This window comes from Onychostoma macrolepis, chromosome 12 (genome assembly GCF_012432095.1).
Source record: "Onychostoma macrolepis isolate SWU-2019 chromosome 12, ASM1243209v1, whole genome shotgun sequence".
Classification (NCBI taxonomy): Eukaryota; Metazoa; Chordata; class Actinopteri; order Cypriniformes; family Cyprinidae; genus Onychostoma; species Onychostoma macrolepis.
Genome location: NC_081166.1, coordinates 6,380,226 through 6,399,136, shown reverse-complemented (window position 1 = coordinate 6,399,136; position 18,911 = coordinate 6,380,226). Strand labels below are relative to the sequence as shown.

Below are 18,911 nucleotides of genomic sequence, written 5' to 3'. Positions count from 1 at the left end.
ACTATCATCAGTTGTTTTATCATTTCAGACTGAACAAACTTCTTTTGTGAAAAGTTTTATATGAAACTTTTGCTTTTGCTAACTTTCTTTCAAATAAATGCTCGGTCATTGAAATAGTATCTGTCTCCATCTAGCTGGGAGCAAGAACGCTTCAGGAGAAGAAAGAAGTGGCAGGGCGAGAGGAGGAAGGAGAGTTTTAATAAGGATGAAAGTGAAAAAGACTCAGACTCACCAGAATCTTTGCCTGACAGCACAGAGACACAAGAGGTGGCCATTGCCAGAGAGAACCTTGTCACGCTCATGGCTGAGCAGAAGAAAATACAAAAACAGAAGGTAATGTTGTTAGTAGCCACTAGAGGGCGGAACAACACCTCAAAAACATTCAGTACTGTGCTGTGAGTTTAACATTTATGTCTGATTCCTTTTTAGTGAATCAGTTGGTTTAACCGGTTCATTTCAGTGAACTTGTTATAATAACTTGTTATTCATTTGGAACACTCTGCATAGGCAGTGCATACTACCTTAATACATTTCCTTTCTGTTTTTAGACTGAGACTCCTTCCTTATAAGCAAAGATAAATTGTACTTGCCGTGTTAATAAAGTCACTCATCACAGTAATTGACCATAGTCCCTCTGTTCTCTTTAGGCTGGGTTGGAGCAGCGCCTGGCAGAGCTCAGAGAGAAAGCACGACGTCTTGAAGAGCTTCTCCCCCGCCGCGTGAGCTCAGAGGAGCAGAGGGAAGTGCTTTGCCTCCTCTGCAAGGTTCACGAGCTAGAGATTGAGAACGCAGAGATGCAGTCCAGCGCACTGCTCAAGGACAACGTGATCCGACAGAAAAACGTGGTAGTGCAGCGTTTCGAACAGCACAGACACCTCTGCCATGAGATCATCCAGCAGCAGCGGCAATTTATTGATGGTGAGTCATTCGCAGGAATAAGAAATGGCACCGAAATCTCAGCCAGAGATGAATCAGGCCAAACTGTGGCAGTAAAGTTTTCCAGAGTGATGCAATATGAGGGTTCAGTTCAGTTCAAGTTAAAATGTGTGTGTGTGTGTGTGTGTATGTATGTATATATATATATAATACCAGTCAGTATCTGTTGTGACCACCATTTGCCTCACGCAGTGCAACACATCTCCTTCGCATAGAGTTGATCAGGTTGTTGATTGTGGCCTGTGGAATGTTGGTCCACTCCTCTTCAATGGCTGTGCGAAGTTGCTAGATATTGGCAGGAACTGGAACACACTATCGTATACGCCAATCCAGAGTATCCCAAACATGCTCAATGGGTGACATGTCCGGTGAGTATGCTGGCCATGAAAGAACTGGGATGTTTTCAGCTTCCAGGAATTGTGTACAGATCCTTGCAACATGGGGCCGTGCATTATCATGCTGCAACATGAGGTGATGGTCATGGATGAATGGCACAACAATGGGCCTCAGGATCTCGTCACGGTATCTCTGTGCATTCAAAATGTCATCAATAAAATGCACAAGTGTTCGTTGTCCATAACATACGCCTACCCATACCATAACCCCACCGCCACCATGAGCCACTCGATCCACAAGGTTGACATCAGCAAACCGCTCACCCACACGACGCCATACACGCTGTCTGCCATCGGCCCTGTACAGTGAAAACCGGGATTCATCCGTGAAGAGAAAACCTCTCCAAAGTGCCAGACGCCATCGAATGTGAGCATTTCCCCACTCAAGTCGATTACGACGACGAACTGCAGTCAGGTCGAGACCCCGATGAGGACGACGAGCATGCAGATGAGCTTCCCTGAGACGGTTTCTGACAGTTTGTGCAGAAATTCTTTGGTTATGCAAACCGATTGTTGCAGCAGCTGTCCGGGTGGCTGGTCTCAGACAATCTTGGCGGTGAAGATGCTGGATGTGGAGGTCCTGGGCTGGTGTGGTTACACGTGGTTGGATGTACTGCCAAATTCTCTGAAACGCTTTTGGAGACAGCTTACGGTAGAGAAATGAACATTCAATTCACGGGCAACAGCTCTGGTGGACATTCCTGCAGTCAGCATGCCAATTGCACGCTACCTCAAAATTTGCAACATCTGTGGCATTGTGCTGTGTGATAAAACTGCACATTTTAGAGTGGCCTTTTATTGTGGCCAGCCTAAGGCACACCTGTGCAATAATCATGCTGTCTGATCAGCATCTTGATATGCCACACCTGTGAGGTGGATGGAGTATCTCGGCAAAGGAGAAGTGCTCACTAACACAGATTTAGACAGATTTCTGAACAATATTTGAGAGAAATAGGCCTTTTGTGTACATAGAAAAAGTCTTAGATCTTTGAGTTCAGCTCATGAAAAATGGGGCAAAAATAAAAGTGTTGCGTTTATAATTTTGTTCAGTGTGTGTGTATGTATATATATATATATATATACGGGTGCTGGTCATATAATTAGAATATCATCAAAAAGTTGATTTATTTCACTAATTCCATTCAAAAAGTGAAACTTGTATATTATATTCATTCATTACACACAGACTGATATATTTCAAATGCTTATTTCTTTTAATTTTGATGATTATAACTGACAACTAAGGAAAATCCCAAATTCAGTATCTCAGAAAATTAGAATATTGTGAAAAGGTTCAATATTGAGGACACCTGGTGCCACACTCTAATCAGCTAATTAACTCAAAACACCTGCAAAGGCCTTTAAATGATCTCTCAGTCTAGTTCTGTAGGCTACACAATCATGGGGAAGACTGCTGACTTGACAGTTGTCCAAAAGACGACCATTGACACGTTGCACAAGGAGGGCAAGACACAAAAGGTCTTTGCAAAAGAGGCTGGCTGTTCACAGAGCTCTGTGTCCAAGCACATTAATAGAGAGGCGAAGAGAAGAAAAAGATGTGGTAGAAAAAAAGTGTACAAGCAATAGGGATAACCGCACCCTGGAGAGGATTGTGAAACAAAAGCCATTCAAAAATGTGGGGGAGATTCACAAAGAGTGGACTGCAACTGGAGTCAGTGCTTCAAGAACCACTACGCACAGACGTATGCAAGACATGGGTTTCAGCTGTCGCATTCCTTGTCAAGCCACTCTTGAACAACAGACAGCGTCAGAAGCGTCTCGCCTGGGCTAAAGACAAAAAGGACTGGACTGCTGCTGAGTGGTCCAAAGTTATGTTCTCTGATGAAAGTAAATTTTGCATTTCCTTTGGAAATCAGGGTCTCAGAGTCTGGAGGAAGAGAGGAGAGGCACACAATCCACGTTGCTTGAGGTCCAGTGTAAAGTTTCCACAGTCAGTGATGGTTTGGGGTGCCATGTCATCTGCTGGTGTTGGTCCACTGTGTTTTCTGAGGTCCAAGGTCAACGCAGCCGTATACCAGGAAGTTTTAGAGCACTTCATGCTTCTTGCTGCTGACCAACTTTATGGAGATGCAGATTTCATTTTCCAACAGGACTTGGCACCTGCACACAGTGCCAAAGCAACCAGTATCTGGTTTAAGGACCATGGTATCCCTGTTCTTAATTGGCCAGAAAACTCGCCTGACCTTAACCCCATAGAAAATCTATGGGGTATTGTGAAGAGGGAGATGCAATATGCCAGACCCAACAATGCAGAAGAGCTGAAGGCCACTATCAGAGCAACCTGGGCTCTCATAACACCTGAGCAGTGCCACATACTGATCGACTCCATGCCAACTAAGTATTGAGTGCTGTACATGCTCATACTTTTCATTTTCATACTTTTCAGTTGGCCAAGATATCTAAAAATCCTTTCTTTGTATTGGTCTTAAGTAATATTCTAATATTTTGAGATACTGATTTTTGACTTTCATGAGCTTTAAGCTATAATCATCAAAATTAAAAGAAATAAACATTTGAAATATATCAGTCTGTGTGTAATGAATGAATATAATATACAAGTTTCACTTTTTGAATGGAATTAGTGAAATAAATCAACTTTTTGATGATATTCTAATTATATGACCAGCACCTGTATACATATAAAGTGGTGTGAAAAAGTGTTGGCCCCCTTCCTGATTTTTTTTATTTTTTTGCATGTTTGTCACACTTTAATGTTTCAGATCATCAAACAAATTTAAATATGAATCAAAGATAACACAAGTAAACACAACATGCAGTTTGTAAATGAAGTTTTTTTATTATGAAGGGAAAACAAAATCCAAACCCACATGGTCCTGTGTGGAAAAAGTGCTTGCCCCCTCCTATTAAATCATGAAAGAACTGTCGTTAACCACATTATTTTAGAAAGCCGAGTTAAATTTCACTAGCCAAACCCAGGCCTGATTACTGCCAGACCTGTTGAATCAAGAAATCACTTAAATAGAACCTGTCTGACAAAGTGAAGCATGTTTAAAGAGCAACACATCATTCCGCGACCTTAAGAAATTCATAAACGGATGAGAAACAAAATAGTTTACATGTATCAGTCTGGAAAGGATTATAAAGCCATTTCTAAGGCTTTGGGACTCCAGCAAACCATGGTCAGAGCCATTATCCACAAATGGAGAAAACTTGGAACAGTGGTGAACCTTCCCAGGAGTGGCCGGCCTACCAAAATTACTCCAAGAGCACAAAGACGACTCATCCAGGAGGTCATAAAAGAACCCAGAACAACATCTAAAGAACTGCAGGCCTCACTTGCCTCAATTAAGGTCAGTGTTCATGATTCAACAATAAGAAAGAGACTGGGCAAAAACAGCATCCATGGGAGAGTTCCAAGGCAAAAGCATTGCTGACCAAAAAGAACACGAAGGCTCGTCTCACATTTGCCAAAAAATATCTTGATTGTCCCCAAGACTTTTGGGCAAATATTCTGTGGACTGATGCGACAAAAGTTGAACTTATTGGAAGGTGTGTGTCCCATTACATCTGGCGTAAAACCAACACAGCATTTCATAAAAAGAACATCATACCAACAGTCAAACGTGGTGGTAGTGTGATGGTCTGGGGCTGCTTTGCAGCTTCAGAACCTGGATGACTTGCCATAATTGATGGAACCATGAATTCTGCACTCTATCAGAAAATCCTGAAGGAGAATGTCCGGCCATCAGTTTGTGACCTCAACCTTTAGCGCACTTGGGTTCTACAGCAGGACAATGATTCCAAACACAGCAGCAAGTCCACCTCTGAATGTCTCAAGAAAAACAAAATTAAGGTTTTGGAGTGGCCAAATCAAAGTCTGGACTTAAATCCAATTGAAATGCTGTGGTATGACCTTAAACAGTCCATTCATGCTCGAAAACCCTCCAATGTGGGTGAATTAAAACAATTCTGCAAAGATGAGTGGGCCAAAATTCCTCCACAGCGATGTGAATGACTCATTATCAGTTATCGCAAACGCTTGATTGCAGTTGTTGCTTCAAAGGGTGGCACAACCAGTTATTAGGTTTAGGGGGCAAGCACTTTTTCACACAGGGCCATGTGGGTTTGGATTTTGTTTTCCCTTCATAATAAAAAACTTCATTTAAAAACTGCATGTTGTGTTTACTTGTGTTATCTTTGATTAATATTTAAATTTGTTTGATGATCTGAAACATTAAAGTGTGACAAACATGCAAAAAAAAAAAAATCAGGAAGGGAGCCAACACTTTTTCACACCACTGTATATGTGTGTGTGTGTATGTATACATATAAAGTATATGAATATAAATATATACATGCAAATACAAAATATATACTGTGTGTGTGTGTGTACATATACATATACATATATACACACACATATATACACATAAATAAAACACACACACACTTTCTTGTATGTTATAAATGTTATAAGAAGCTGATTTTTGCAGATCACAGTCTCCTGGTTCCTCCTCATCTTCAAGAGCTTTATGAGATGTACATGAAGGAAATGGATGAGAAGAACTTGGACAGAGTCGTGGCCCTGGATAAGTTCACCATTCGTACTCTTAAGGTATGTCAAGCAGGCAATTGATTTCAGCCAACATGAAATCAAAATTGACTCTGTTTACTGCACAAAACATCAGTGCACATTATTCCAAAATCCTGCATAACATTTTCCTTCACATTGAACATTATGACAGTAAAATTAGTTTCATGTTGACTTTAAAAGCTCTTCAAGAGAAGGACATGATAAAAGCATAAAGTATTTCACAGTGATCATGAACATATATTTCTGTAGGAGGGTTCCCTGCCCAAGATCACCCTCCCCAGTAGAGGTCGTGACCCCTTGCAGGAGATGGATTCAGACCAAGAAAGTGTTCGCACACTGGGGTCAGACAACAGAGAAGGGCGGACAAAATTGAGGAGACACACGCTGCCTCCGATTCTCCCAGAGCCTGATGGGTAAGAAGCGTTCAAAGCAAATTCATTTGATACTTTTTGACATTTCCCTCCTTATACAAACTTAATGTATTTCCTTGTATGGAAACCTTAAATGGCCAAAAATATTTGTAATTTTGAGAATGTGAAAATAAAAACAGCAAGGAACATTCTGCTTGTCCTGTGGACATAAAAAGAACTGTAATATAACTGCCTCCCTCATATTGTGTTAAATGAGTCTGAGTTTGTTCACATGGTTTTACTTATAAGTTAAAAATGTTCTCCTGCCCACACAGAGACCGAGTGTTTAAGAGTAGTCACAAACAGATGAAGAAGTCTGTAGTTATGACTCCTCCACCCATTCACATCAATGGCCAGGGCAACAGAGAGGTGAGCTTCTGGGAGTCTACATTTGCAGCTTACTGTAATATGTGACCCTGGACCACAAAACCAGTCATAAGGGTCCATTTTTTGAGAAATCCAGATTTATACATCATCAGGACAATATTTGGCCGAGATACAACTATATGAAAATCTGGAATCTGAGGGTGCAAAAAATCTAAATATTGAGAAAATCACCTTGAAGTCCAAATGAAGTTCTTAGCAATGCATATTACTAATCAAAATTAAGTTTTGATATATTTACGGTAGGAAATTTACAAAGTATCTTCATGGAACATAAGCTTTATTTAATATCCTAATGATTTGGCATAAAATAAAAAATGTATTAGGATTAAAAAAAATATAAAATAAAAAAATAAACGATAATTTTGACCCATACAATGTATTGTTGGCTATTGCTACAAATATACTCATGCTACTTATGACTGGTTTTGTGGACCAGGGTCACATATAGTTGTTGTTTTTTAAGATTACACACTAATGTTAAACATTTTGGTGTCAGTAAGATTTTTTTTTTGGACTTTTATTCAGCAGTGAATATATTTATAATATAAAAAAAGATTTATATTTAAAAAATAAATAAATAAAAACTTTACCCTTTAAAACTAATATTAAAAAAATATATATATCCTGAAAAAGTGTCTTGTTTCCACAGATATATTAAACAGAACTGATTTCAACACTGATGATAAATGTTTCTTGAGCTTCAAATCAGCATATTAGAATGATTTCTGAAGGATCATGTGACACTGAAGACTAGAGTAATGATGCTGAAAATTCAGCGTTGCCATGACAGGAATAAATTTCATTTTAAAATGTATTAAAATAAAAGACAGTTTTTTAGAATTGTAAAAATATTTCACAATATTGCTGTTTTTAGTGTGTTTTTGATCAAACAAATGCAACTTTGGTGAGATATTTTTGACGTCTTGACCGTTTTGAACAGTAGTATATATGAAAATGGTCAAATTTGAAAGTATGTTGATAGAACGTGTTAATATTCTGTTTAATCTACATTTTAATTGGTTTCTCTGTTTTTTAAGTGTACTGAGTGTACTGAATAAATGAGTGCGTCTGACACTATGCTGACTGTGTCTCTACAGCTGTTGCCATCTGTCCTGGATGACGCTCTGAGATTCAGTCATCTCAGTCACAGTATGAGCAGCCATCTGGACTCCTCACCTGAGAGCAGCGAGAACGGCACAGATGCCCCTCTGACTCCTAAAGGTAAGAGTTCCTCTGCTCTTTCATCTTTCAGCTCCCTGGAATACTTGATTCTGATTGGTCAGTTGAGGCAAACCTTACATGGCTTCTTCTCAGATTAATGCCAAATTACATAATGTCTATTTAATTAGTCATAGTTTTAAAATCCCTGAACCGTTTTCCCTCTAGAGAGACAGCAGATTCTAAGAGGCGTGCAGAACATTGCGGTCAAGGCTGCTCGACGGCGTTCTAAGGTGCTAGAAATAGATGCCCTGCGATTGCCCCCGCCACCTTCACCCCTAGATCCCAAGAAACACAAGAGTAACCTGTCTCTGACCGAGGCGCCCCCTAAAGGCCTGGTGCTACGGCGTGGAAGGCAGCCCAGCCCAGAGCTACGCCACGCCACCTCCGATGACAACCTGTCCAGCAGCACGGGAGATGGCCCCGCACCCAGCGGCACATGGACACGGCCGCGGAACCGGCAGGCTGTCAAGAACCCCGCTCCACGAGAGCAGGACTTTGAGGGTCGCAGACGCAAGAGGAGATCTCGGTCATTTGAAGTCACAGGACAAGCAGTGAGTTTTCAGATAAAAGCATTTGTGTTAATGGATGAATCTCACGAAAACTTGTTCAGGTCATAATTTACCCCAAAAGGAGAAGTTGTATTTTGCATAATTAAAATTAAATGTATTTTTAGGACCATTTATTTTCATGACAATTAAGCATATTGTGTTAATGTAAACGGTCGTTACGCTTGCCTTTAAGACTACTTCCAGTGTCACATGATCCTTCAGAAATCATTCTAATATTCTGATTTGGTGGGGGGGAAAAAATCACATTATCAATGTTGAAAACATTTAGCTGCTTAATTGTTAATTTGTTTATATAATTTTATTTATTTTTTTTGCAACTGAATATTTTCTCCACCCCACAGCTGTCTCAGGCTAAGAACACAAGCCAGCGATTTCGTCCCCTGGACAGCACGTCTGATCCCCACTTGCACATTAACGGTCATCCCCCAGCCCCCTTCTGCGCCCCCAACACAGAGCCCAGCCTCAGCTTTCAAAAGTTCGACCCTCTCACAATATCCACCAAACAGGTCTGATATCACAATTAGATTTTTTTTTTTTAATGATTTATTTATTTTCTCATTCATGACGTGTTCATTACATTTATACATTTATTGCAAGATAAACCTATAATATATTCCTTCCAGTTTGTGTTCAGTGAAGACCAATGAGTATTTTTTTTTATATTATTATTTTTAATTATTTTTAATGCACTAATGGATTGTGTTCAATAGCACTAACAACTATTAAGAGAATTAGAGTCAGTTTTGATTTCCTGTTGTCCTATTCATTCTCCATAGGATCAACAGCAGATGTCACTTCCTCCACTCTGCCCTCCCACCTCATCAAGCGTGGCCCCCAAACCAGGCAACTTCAGCCCCTCCTGTACGTCACAACCACCGGAACAGGGGGCCAGCGCACCCGCAAACACTGAAGCCCAGGTCTCCTCTCAACCCCAGCATCAGCACTATGGAACCAGTAAAACATGTAGAGACCAAGTGGAAGGTTTCTTCTTACATCCAGATGAAGGAGCTATGTAATGGATGATAAAACATTACTGAAATGTATCTGCTCACATGAAAACTGGGCTACAAAGAAACACAATGTACCCCTGTTTTGCTACCTGGGTTTTTTCTAAAATGCTCCTAGCTTTTCTCTGAAGACAGGCAACTTACATTGTCTTCTTTTATTTGTATTTTTTATTTATTTGTATTTTTTTGAGTCCATTGGCTTGTGTAAGTGGCAAAAATTGATTGTCACGAATTCAATGGCCTTGAATTGTGTAAAAACTTCTCACAATGACATACAGACACACTCCTTTAAAGCCGAGCCAATGGGACAGGGGATGAAACCTGCCTCAGATGCCTTCCTATTGAATATGTATATCAGGCCTTACAGTGACAACTGAAATTCATTAAGCAGTTCCCAAAAACATATTTAAATCTGCAGAACTGAAAAGGTGATGCTTGTTTATGCGACTGAGAAATCAAATATACCCCCCCTCATTCCCCGGGGAGCAATATATATTTTGCAGCTTCTCTGGCTGTGAAAGTATTGCTCCCTCAGGCCTTGAACAAATTAATGTACTGTCACATTGCTTATGATTCATATGTCTGGCTTCTGTGACCGATCCATTTACTGATGTCATTTTGTGTTTACTGGTAATAATCGATGTAAATTTGCCTTTACTGTCACGCAGGTTTTTTCTCTAAAATCCTTTTGGGTTTGTGTTAGTTCTTAGTACCAGACAAGGTGGCATACTGTATTTAACGTAGTTCATACCCTCAGTGGAATGTTTTTAATCAAAAAAGGAAAAAAAACGGCTGCCTTTTCTTTGAAAAGACTGTATTTTTGTTTTGTTTTTCAGAATTATACATGCATAGACACTTTTTTCTACTCTTAATTTTATACCTTTTTTGTAACCAAATAAATTTGATTGACAAAGTGATTACAGTAGTGTATGCACTGTACATATCGCCTACATTTTTGTCAAGGTCAGTTTTAAGGACATCATGTTGTGGACAGAAAGTCTTCTCTATCTTTCAAAATAATGCTCAGAGGTCCAGAAGTCAAAATGAGACTTTATTGCAAGAAGACAACAAAGCCGAGATGCCTGCAGAACATCTGAGTCTTTCTCTGTCCATACTACCATCTTTGCACATTTTTGTTGTTGGTCACTGTCCAATGAGCGTACAGACCATTCTTGCATCATACTTCATTCCCAGTACTTTTCACTATTGTTTATTATTTTTCAGAACACTTGCTTTCATTGTAGAAAACCATCTGCTAGACTGTTTTTCAAAAGATAACTTCTCTTATCTACTACTTCCCAGGTGCCCAAGGTCGCAGAGAATTACACATCTTAGGACTTTAATAAGTTTTACACACATTATCAGCTTCCGCGCTATCTCATCCTGTGGCATCTCCCTTCTCCAGTATTTCTATCTGCATTCTCCATTTATAAGCTCAGTCAAGTAGGCCATTCACAGTCAGTCAGTTTGGCCTTGAGGCCTTCAAATGCACCCAGCCCACATATGAGGCAAACTAACTTGTTTTCTATATGGTAAATAAATGATTTCATCAGTCATAGTTCACAAATGTTTCCTTTTTAGGAACCTACAGTAGTTCAAAATACTGTATCCTTTACGCTTTAAACAACAGTACTGACTGTGTTCCTGTACTGTCAGCACAATGCAGCGTATCATATTTTTATTTTTTGGCACCATTTCAGTGGATATCAGGACTACATGTCAATATTTCAGTGTAAACAATATCTCCTATTTCCAATGACCAAGCAAAACAATGCAAAAACACAGCAAAATATCTAACACACTGGGTATCGCGTCAAGTTCTTGAGGCATTGCTGTCTAAACTGGGCATGCAATTGAAAAGAACTGTAAAAATAAATTTGTAAAAAAAAAATTAAAAATCTGTCAATTATTAATTATAGAGCACAGATGTATGTATTATATTGAATTATATTCAGGGTCGCAACTCAACGGCAGGTGGGGTCGGAGGTGTGTTGATGACGCCAAACACAAACCACACAACCAATCAGCGAAGTCCTACAAGTTCTGAGACCCGTGATTGGTTTGCTGGACACCGACAAATCACGAGTCTCGTAACTTGTAGCGCTGCGCTGATTGGTTGAATGACTGGTCGGTCCAGCTGATGGTAGAGGCGCAAGTAGTGTTGACAACGCCGCCTTGGATCTCGTCTCTATTTATTTATTTCCAAAAGGATATTTATTTGGAAAGAACAAAGCGAATTTGGAGGAAAGGAAAGACATGTCTTAATGTATTTCATACGTAAGTGCACTTCCTTGTTTAAGCTTGAGGGAAAGCTGTTAGCCAGTTAGCGTTAGCTGTCAGTGTTTACACACCGAGAGCAGCGAACAAAACTCATTATTTCATCGGTAGTTTTCACATTTGGTTCTAGCGTTTCATGTACATTAGAAGAACACATATGTAATTTATTTTAAAGGAAAAAAGAAGGGGCGAAAGCCCAGCCCTGCCGTTATTGACCTGCACCGCGCGCGCACTCGAGCACGCGCGACATGTCGGGTGCACGCGACCTTGTGCACGCGCAATAACATTCTGCATAAAAATTCTTATGAGTTTACAGGTAGTTAGAAGCACATTGTCACTCTTTACAAGCTGTTTTCTCGCATTCTTATCTGCGTTACCTTCGTACTCCCCTTTCCCCTTCACTCCGCTTTAGGTGCTGTCAGTCTTGACATGGGAAACTTTGCGGACAATATTTAATCGTGATAAAAAGTTTAATAGATGCATATTAAATAGCAAATTGTCATAAGTCGTTTTGTTTGTAGGGGTATAATTGTTTAATGTAAATCTTAGAATTGCCAGATGTAAACTAAATTATGAGGGGGAATATGAGAGATAAATTCGCAATAACCTTTATTTCATTTCATTTATTTATTAATCAGTGGCAGAAAAGGGCTTTCATGGTCTGTGTAAAGTATTGGATAATTAATACAGTAATAAAGTATAATTGTCAGTGGCATTAATGTTATTCATTCTGATTAGTCATTTTCAACATTTTAATGTAATTTTTTTTAGTAGTGCAAATGCAAATAGAAAATTGAATATCTGAATACCTCTGAATATTTACTTTTAGGTTATTATTAATAATAACATTGTTACTGTAACTGTGAACCTTTTTTTCATGTTTAATTGACAGCAGTTAATAAAATTTTTGTGTGAAAGATTAATTGGAAAAGTGTGAATATTGAACAGGTTCCCTATAATTGCACCACATTCTACTAACAAAGAAAATTCAGATAGTATGGTATCATTTCAAAAAGGTCCAAGTTTTGGAGCGTCATTCTCGCATCCTGTCATATGTCATCTTGGCTTTGCCGAATAACATGAACTATGATTTGTGAAGAAACACACTGTTGGCCTGACAAATTCAAAGCAAAAATTTGCCAATTCGTTAACTTGCAATAAGAAGGTTAGGCCTATGTTTTGTTTTGCAGCTGTGTCTGATCCATGTGCCAGTCAGCTGAAGCATGCTGGAAGAATGCAGCCTATAACCAGAAGAGATGCTGGAGTCTGGCATCAAACAAGGAGCCTGCTCTACAAAAACCTGCTGATCAAATGGAGGACCAAACAACAGAGTCTCCAGGTGCCTTTCATCTGCCACTCATATGCTTTCTTCTGCACTCCAAATCTGTTGCACTATAAAAGCTTTTGCACATCTCTTCTATGCGGTGGCATTGAGCTCCCTCTGAAGTTTGTACGATCTTCACCAGAAATTACTGAAATGTCCATTTAAATCCAGGGTTTTTGTGCGTTCTAAAAAGTGTTAATTCGCACTTCCACAAAGCAAGTTCTTAAATCATAGCAGAAAGTCTTAAATGCATAAAGTCATGGCATTAAATGTTGCACGCATTGTAAAAATTTCAAAACAGTATTTCTGCCTTGTTTTCCAGTACGAATATCTAAACAGCCTATAATCAAGATGCATTTACTTGAAATATAAAATGAAGAAATTAAGTGTTGTTTTCTTGGAAATATTAAGAAAAAATTGTGTTTGGAAAAAAAATAAAAAATAAATAAACTTTGAAGTGTTACTAATACACAGTAATGGTTAAGCTGTTCATCAAAATTATTTTGCTCAATAAATATAAACATGATTATTAGTCAGAAGGATTTTTCCTGTAGTAAGTGTATGTATGTCACTTTTGATAAGAGCATCTGCTAAATGAGCAGTGCAAAATTACAGTTACCCAGTCTGCGTTATAAAATCACAAGACTTAGCAGTCTTAACACTAATGTTATGTTGTAATTCCCCTCCATCTGGATGAAATCCTCTTCCATCCACTCTGTTGACTCTTTACTGCCCAGCAGGTTGTTTATTCTCTGCTTTGGTTCAGAAAGAGAAAAGAAAAAAATCCTCATGTCATTTCCCTTTTTTCTTCTGTTCATGTGGTCATGTATTTTTTATGTAAGGTAACTTTTTTTTAATGTATTTTTAATGGCTTTCTGCCTCCTGTTTCTTTCGTGAAGAGCCACATAAGAGTCTTTCAGAATTAAGAGGCTGTTAATGGATGGGTGTTCCACTAGTTCATGTCAGCACCTATCATTAATACTTAAGTACTTTTAAACCGACTTCATAAAGGGAAAATTGTTATGATCTATTATGGAAAGCGGTTGGAAATGGAACAAAATGAATTGTATTATGAATCCCATGGTTGGGATTTTTGCCAACGATTGTCATCTGTGTATTGATTTTTCTGGAGGTGGAGATGCTGAAGCAAGTTGTATTGTTCAGAGTTCTTGGTTATACTAGGCTTCATGTATGTAGGTCAGACTTAATTCAGTCAGTACAGTGATTTACCACTATGCAGCAAAACCTTTATCAGACACGGGAAACAGTAATATTGTCACAATTTAAAGTGTTTTTTTTTATTATATTTTAAAATGCAATTATTCCTGTGATGCAAAGCTGAAATTTAAGCAGCCATTACTCCAGTCTTCAGTGTCACGATTCTTTAGAAATCATTGTAATATAATGATTTTCTGCGCAATAAACATTTCATTTTTTTATTTATTTATTTTTTTCAATGTTGAAAATGGTTGTGCTGGTTAAGGTTTTTTTGTGTGTGCGTGTGAAAACTATGATGCTTCTTTTTTCAGAATTCTTTGAAGAATACAAAAGTTCAAAAGAAGAGCATTTATTTACAACCCGAATTCCGGAAATGTTGGGACATTTTTTTTTTAAACTAAAATACTTTCAAATCACATGAGCCAATATTTTATTCACAACAGAACATAGCTCATGCTCATTTCAAATTTGATGCCCGCTACAGGTCTCAAAAAAGTTGGTATGGGGGCAACAAAGGGCTGAAAAAGCAAGAAATTGAGAAGATTCAGCTGGGAGAACATCTAGCAACCAATTGACATCAAGTCTGTAACGTGATTAGCTATAAAAGGGATGTCTTAGAGAGGTAGAGTCTCTCAGAAGTAAAGATGGGCAGAGGCTCTCCAATCTGTGAAAGATTGCGTAAAAAGTTTGTGGAATACTTTTAAAAACAACGTTCCTCGACGTCAAATTGCAAAGGCTTTGCAAATCTCATCATCTACAGTGCATAACATCATCAAAAGATTCAGAGAAACTGGAGAAATCTCTGTGCGTAAGGGACAAGGCCGAAGACCTTTTTTGGATGCCCGTGGTCTTCGGGCCCTCAGACGACACTGCATCACTCATCGGCATGATTCTGTCATTGACATTACTAAATGGGCCCAGGAATACTTCCAGAAACCACTGTCGGTAAACACAATCTGCCGTGCCATCTGCAGATGCCGACTAAAGCTCTATCATGCAAAAAGGAAGCCATATGTGAACATGGTCCAGAAGTGCCGTCTTTTTTTTTAAATTAACTATTTCAAAGTGGAAAAGTGTTCTATGGTCAGACGAGTCCAAATTTGACATTCTTGTTGGAAATCACAGACGCCGTGTCCTCCGGGCTAAAGAGGAGGGAGACCTTCCAGCGTGTTATCAGCATTCAGTTCAAAAGCCAGCTTCTCTGATGGTATGGGGGTGCATAAGTGCATACGGTATGGGCAGCTTGCATGTTTTGGAAGGCACTATGAATGCTGAAAGATGTGTATATAAAGGTTTTAGAGCAACATATGTTCCCCTCCAGACGACGTGTATTTCAGCAGGACAATGCAAAACCACATACTGCAGCTATTACAACAGCATGGCTTCATAGCAGAAGAGTCCGGGTGCTGAATTGGCCTGCATGCAGTCCAGATCTTTCACCTATAGAGAACATTTGGCGCATCATTAAACAAAAAATACATCAAAGACGACCACAAACTCTTCAGCGGCTGGAAACCTATATCAGGCAACAATGAGACCAAATTCCAACACCAAAACTCCAGAAACTCATAACCTCGATGCCCAGACGTCTTCAAACTGTTTGTAAAGAAAAGGAGATGCTACACCATGGTAAACATGCCCCCGTCCCAACTATTTTGAGACCTGTAGCAGGCATCACATTTGAAATGAGCTCATTTTGGGCATAAAATTGTAAAAATTTCTCTATGTTCTATTGTGAATAAAATATTGGCTCATGTGATTTTGAAATTCTTTTAGTTTTCATTTTATTCAAATTTAAAAAAACAAAAAAAAACATCCCAACATTTCCGGGATACAGGTTGTAAAATAGAAAATATGAAATAAATGCCTAAGTAAATAATAAATTTTTTATAAATGAAATTAATTTTAATTAATTTAATGCATCTTTGCTGAAAAAAATTATTAACCTTTAAAAAATAAAATAAAAAAAATCTCACTGACCCAAAACATTTGAACGGTAGTGTACACTTTCAAAAACATAATAAGTTTAACATTTTTAATAATATAGTTTTGGTTTTAAGGGAGGGAATAGCCTATTTGACCAATAAGAATCCAGTATTCTGTAATCATGAAATCAATGACTTTCTTCAATGTGGTCTTAAAATGAATTCCCCAGAACTTTTTGCAGCAAAAATTGTAGTGCACATCCTCCAGGCACATTAAAAGCTAAACTCATGTCATGGTCTAGCAAATAAACCCAGAGGGATGATTGGAAACCCTCACTGGCACAGTGTGTTTATGGCCTCCCTAAGGCAGCAAATCAAGAGCTGTAGCTTTGAGAACATGACAGGAAAAAAAGTAATAAAACAAGCAAATCCATACTGAGTTACCTCTGGTACTTCAGGTATATGAAATATCTTTACAGTATTTTGGAAGTATTTTTATAATATTGGAATTTTGGAAGAATATTTATGTGTATTTTGTTTTTTATTTAATTATTATTTTTTTATGACAGTATATTTTACACAACATTTCTTTGTCAAATTTAATTGTTACTCTTCTTTCTTTGCAGGAGCTGATCTTGCCTTTGCTGCTCCTAGGCCTCCTCATCCTCATTAGCACCCTGAACCCTCATGTCTCATACGGCAGTATCAGCACCAAGGAGCTGGAGTATGAACGGGACCTGTCACTCAAAGGTCTCGGCTACACGCCCATCAACAATGTCACCAATCACATCATGGAGGAGGTGGCACGGGAACTGCGTACGTCAGATTTATTGTATTTCTTTAATAATAAAAAAAAAAAAAAGTTTACCAAATTCTGCTCTTTCACACTAGAACATTTCACTGATCTGTTATGTTTGCGTAATTCTGATTTTTCTGTTCTTAATTTAAAGCAAACAACTAAATAGTATTGCATGGTGTATTCTTTTGTGTTACTGAATGCTTTGCTAATTAATGGTGTGGTAGCGTTGGCTCTGATGGTTTTTAAAGTGGACTCGCTGTGTGCATTTCTTTTCATTTGTTTGTTTGTTGGTGTTGAATCCTCAGCTATGAATGACCGATTAGAGATGTTCTCCACTGAGGAAGAATTGGAGAATGCCAGTCTCTATGAACCTGATGGCTTTGTAGGAGTGGTCTTCTTGGATTCAATGTCGTACCGTCTGCGATTCCCGTACAGCCAACTCCCTCTGCCTAGTGACTTCACCGAATCCATAAGTGAGAATCACTCAGTGCTGAAGTCATAAAGCCACAACAGCTGTGGCACCTGATTTAGCTGCTTCTTTGGTTAATTGGCGACCTCCTTTTTGATGCAAATGACATTCACTTTGTAACCGTTTGATCTATAATGAAAGGAACGGGTATGGCGGGTGTTTTTTTTTTTTTCTCTGATCCACAGCAAGCTGCTACACAAACTATGTCAACTGCCGTGCCGCCAACTACTGGTATTCTGGATTCATACGACTGCAGTCTCTCATTGATGCTGCCATTATACAGGTTTGAAATGGCATTGATGAATAATTTATTGGTATTTAAGCATTGTAGATGATAATATGGAGTGCATCTTCCTGCTTAAGTCTGGGATGAACATATATTAGCTGTTAAAAGTACAATTTTTGAAACTTTTTAAAAGAAGCCATAACTCTAGTCTTCACGTGATTCATCATTCTGATATGCTGATTTACTGCTCAAGAAAGATTTCTTATTATTGATGTTGAAAACAGTTATCAATGTTAAAAACAGTTGTGATGCTTAATATTTTTGTGGAAACCATGATGCAGGTTTTTTTTTTTTTTTTTTTTGCAGGATTCTTTAATGAAGAGAGAGTTCAAAAGAACACATTTATTTGAAATGGAAATCTTTTGTAAAATCAGATTTTTACAGTGTTTTTATGGTAGTAGGAAGTTGCTGAGTGGTATGATTTGTTGCTTCCATAATCACATCTTCATTCTTTTGCAGATGAAGACCAAACGTCCTGTGTGGAACGAATTAAAAGTGCGTGCAGTGATGATGGGACATCCGGGTTCAGTGGAGGTCCAGAAGTTCCCTCATGCCCTGATCTCCATATACCTAGTGCTGGCGTTCACACCCTTTGTCTCTTTCCTCATTGTCAATGTGGCAGCTGAAAAAGAGCAGCGGTTGAAAGACACCATGGGCATGATGGGATTGTATGACTCTGCATTTTGGTAAGTGTATCCACTGCAGGAACTATGACCTTATAATTCGTAGCCAATTTAAATCACGTATAAATGGTCAGTCTGTAAACTTTTCTTCTGCTTTCTTTAGGCTTTCATGGGGCCTCCTCTATGCTGCACTAGTGACGACCATGTCCATTCTCATGGCTGTCATAGCAACCTGCACACCCCTGTTCTCCAACAGCAACTTCTTTGTCATCTTCCTCCTCATTTTCCTCTATGGAATATCCTCTGTAAGTCCTAGCAACCCTCCAGTCACGTCCTGAACAATAGCGACTCAAAGCTTTAGAGTGTGCAGAGCCATTTAAATGGCCGTGCACTCATTTGGCCTCAGGTCTCGATTTCTGCCGACATTGAGAGTAGTCATATGAGTGACGGACTAATCTGGAGTCATATTGAATATGTTATTAGTTTTCA

The 18,911-nt window shown here is 38.8% G+C and overlaps 2 protein-coding genes across 3 annotated transcripts in view; both read left to right on the top strand.

Annotated features, from left to right (window-relative positions):
• Positions 1–10,418, top strand: part of kif19 (kinesin family member 19) — a 45,721-nt gene extending 35,303 nt beyond the window's left edge. The window contains exons 12-20 of the mRNA XM_058794284.1: positions 135–333; positions 648–918; positions 5,807–5,928; positions 6,157–6,320; positions 6,593–6,686; positions 7,802–7,925; positions 8,091–8,476; positions 8,836–9,000; positions 9,271–10,418. Of these exons, the coding sequence (XP_058650267.1) occupies positions 135–333; positions 648–918; positions 5,807–5,928; positions 6,157–6,320; positions 6,593–6,686; positions 7,802–7,925; positions 8,091–8,476; positions 8,836–9,000; positions 9,271–9,510 (1,765 nt within the window). The 3' untranslated portion in view covers positions 9,511–10,418. The remainder of the gene's footprint in view (positions 1–134; positions 334–647; positions 919–5,806; positions 5,929–6,156; positions 6,321–6,592; positions 6,687–7,801; positions 7,926–8,090; positions 8,477–8,835; positions 9,001–9,270) is intronic.
• A 1,177-nt stretch (positions 10,419–11,595) lies between these two features.
• The window catches only part of abca5 (ATP-binding cassette, sub-family A (ABC1), member 5), a 31,151-nt gene continuing 23,835 nt past the window's right edge, over positions 11,596–18,911 (top strand). For both annotated transcript variants that reach the window (XR_009273672.1, XM_058793479.1), the window contains exons 1-7: positions 11,596–11,778; positions 12,969–13,117; positions 16,872–17,061; positions 17,350–17,517; positions 17,699–17,796; positions 18,259–18,485; positions 18,586–18,727. Coding sequence is in view for 1 of the 2 variants with exons in the window: in XM_058793479.1 (XP_058649462.1) it covers positions 11,766–11,778; positions 12,969–13,117; positions 16,872–17,061; positions 17,350–17,517; positions 17,699–17,796; positions 18,259–18,485; positions 18,586–18,727 (987 nt within the window). In the remaining variant the exon portion in view is untranslated. The remainder of the gene's footprint in view (positions 11,779–12,968; positions 13,118–16,871; positions 17,062–17,349; positions 17,518–17,698; positions 17,797–18,258; positions 18,486–18,585; positions 18,728–18,911) is intronic.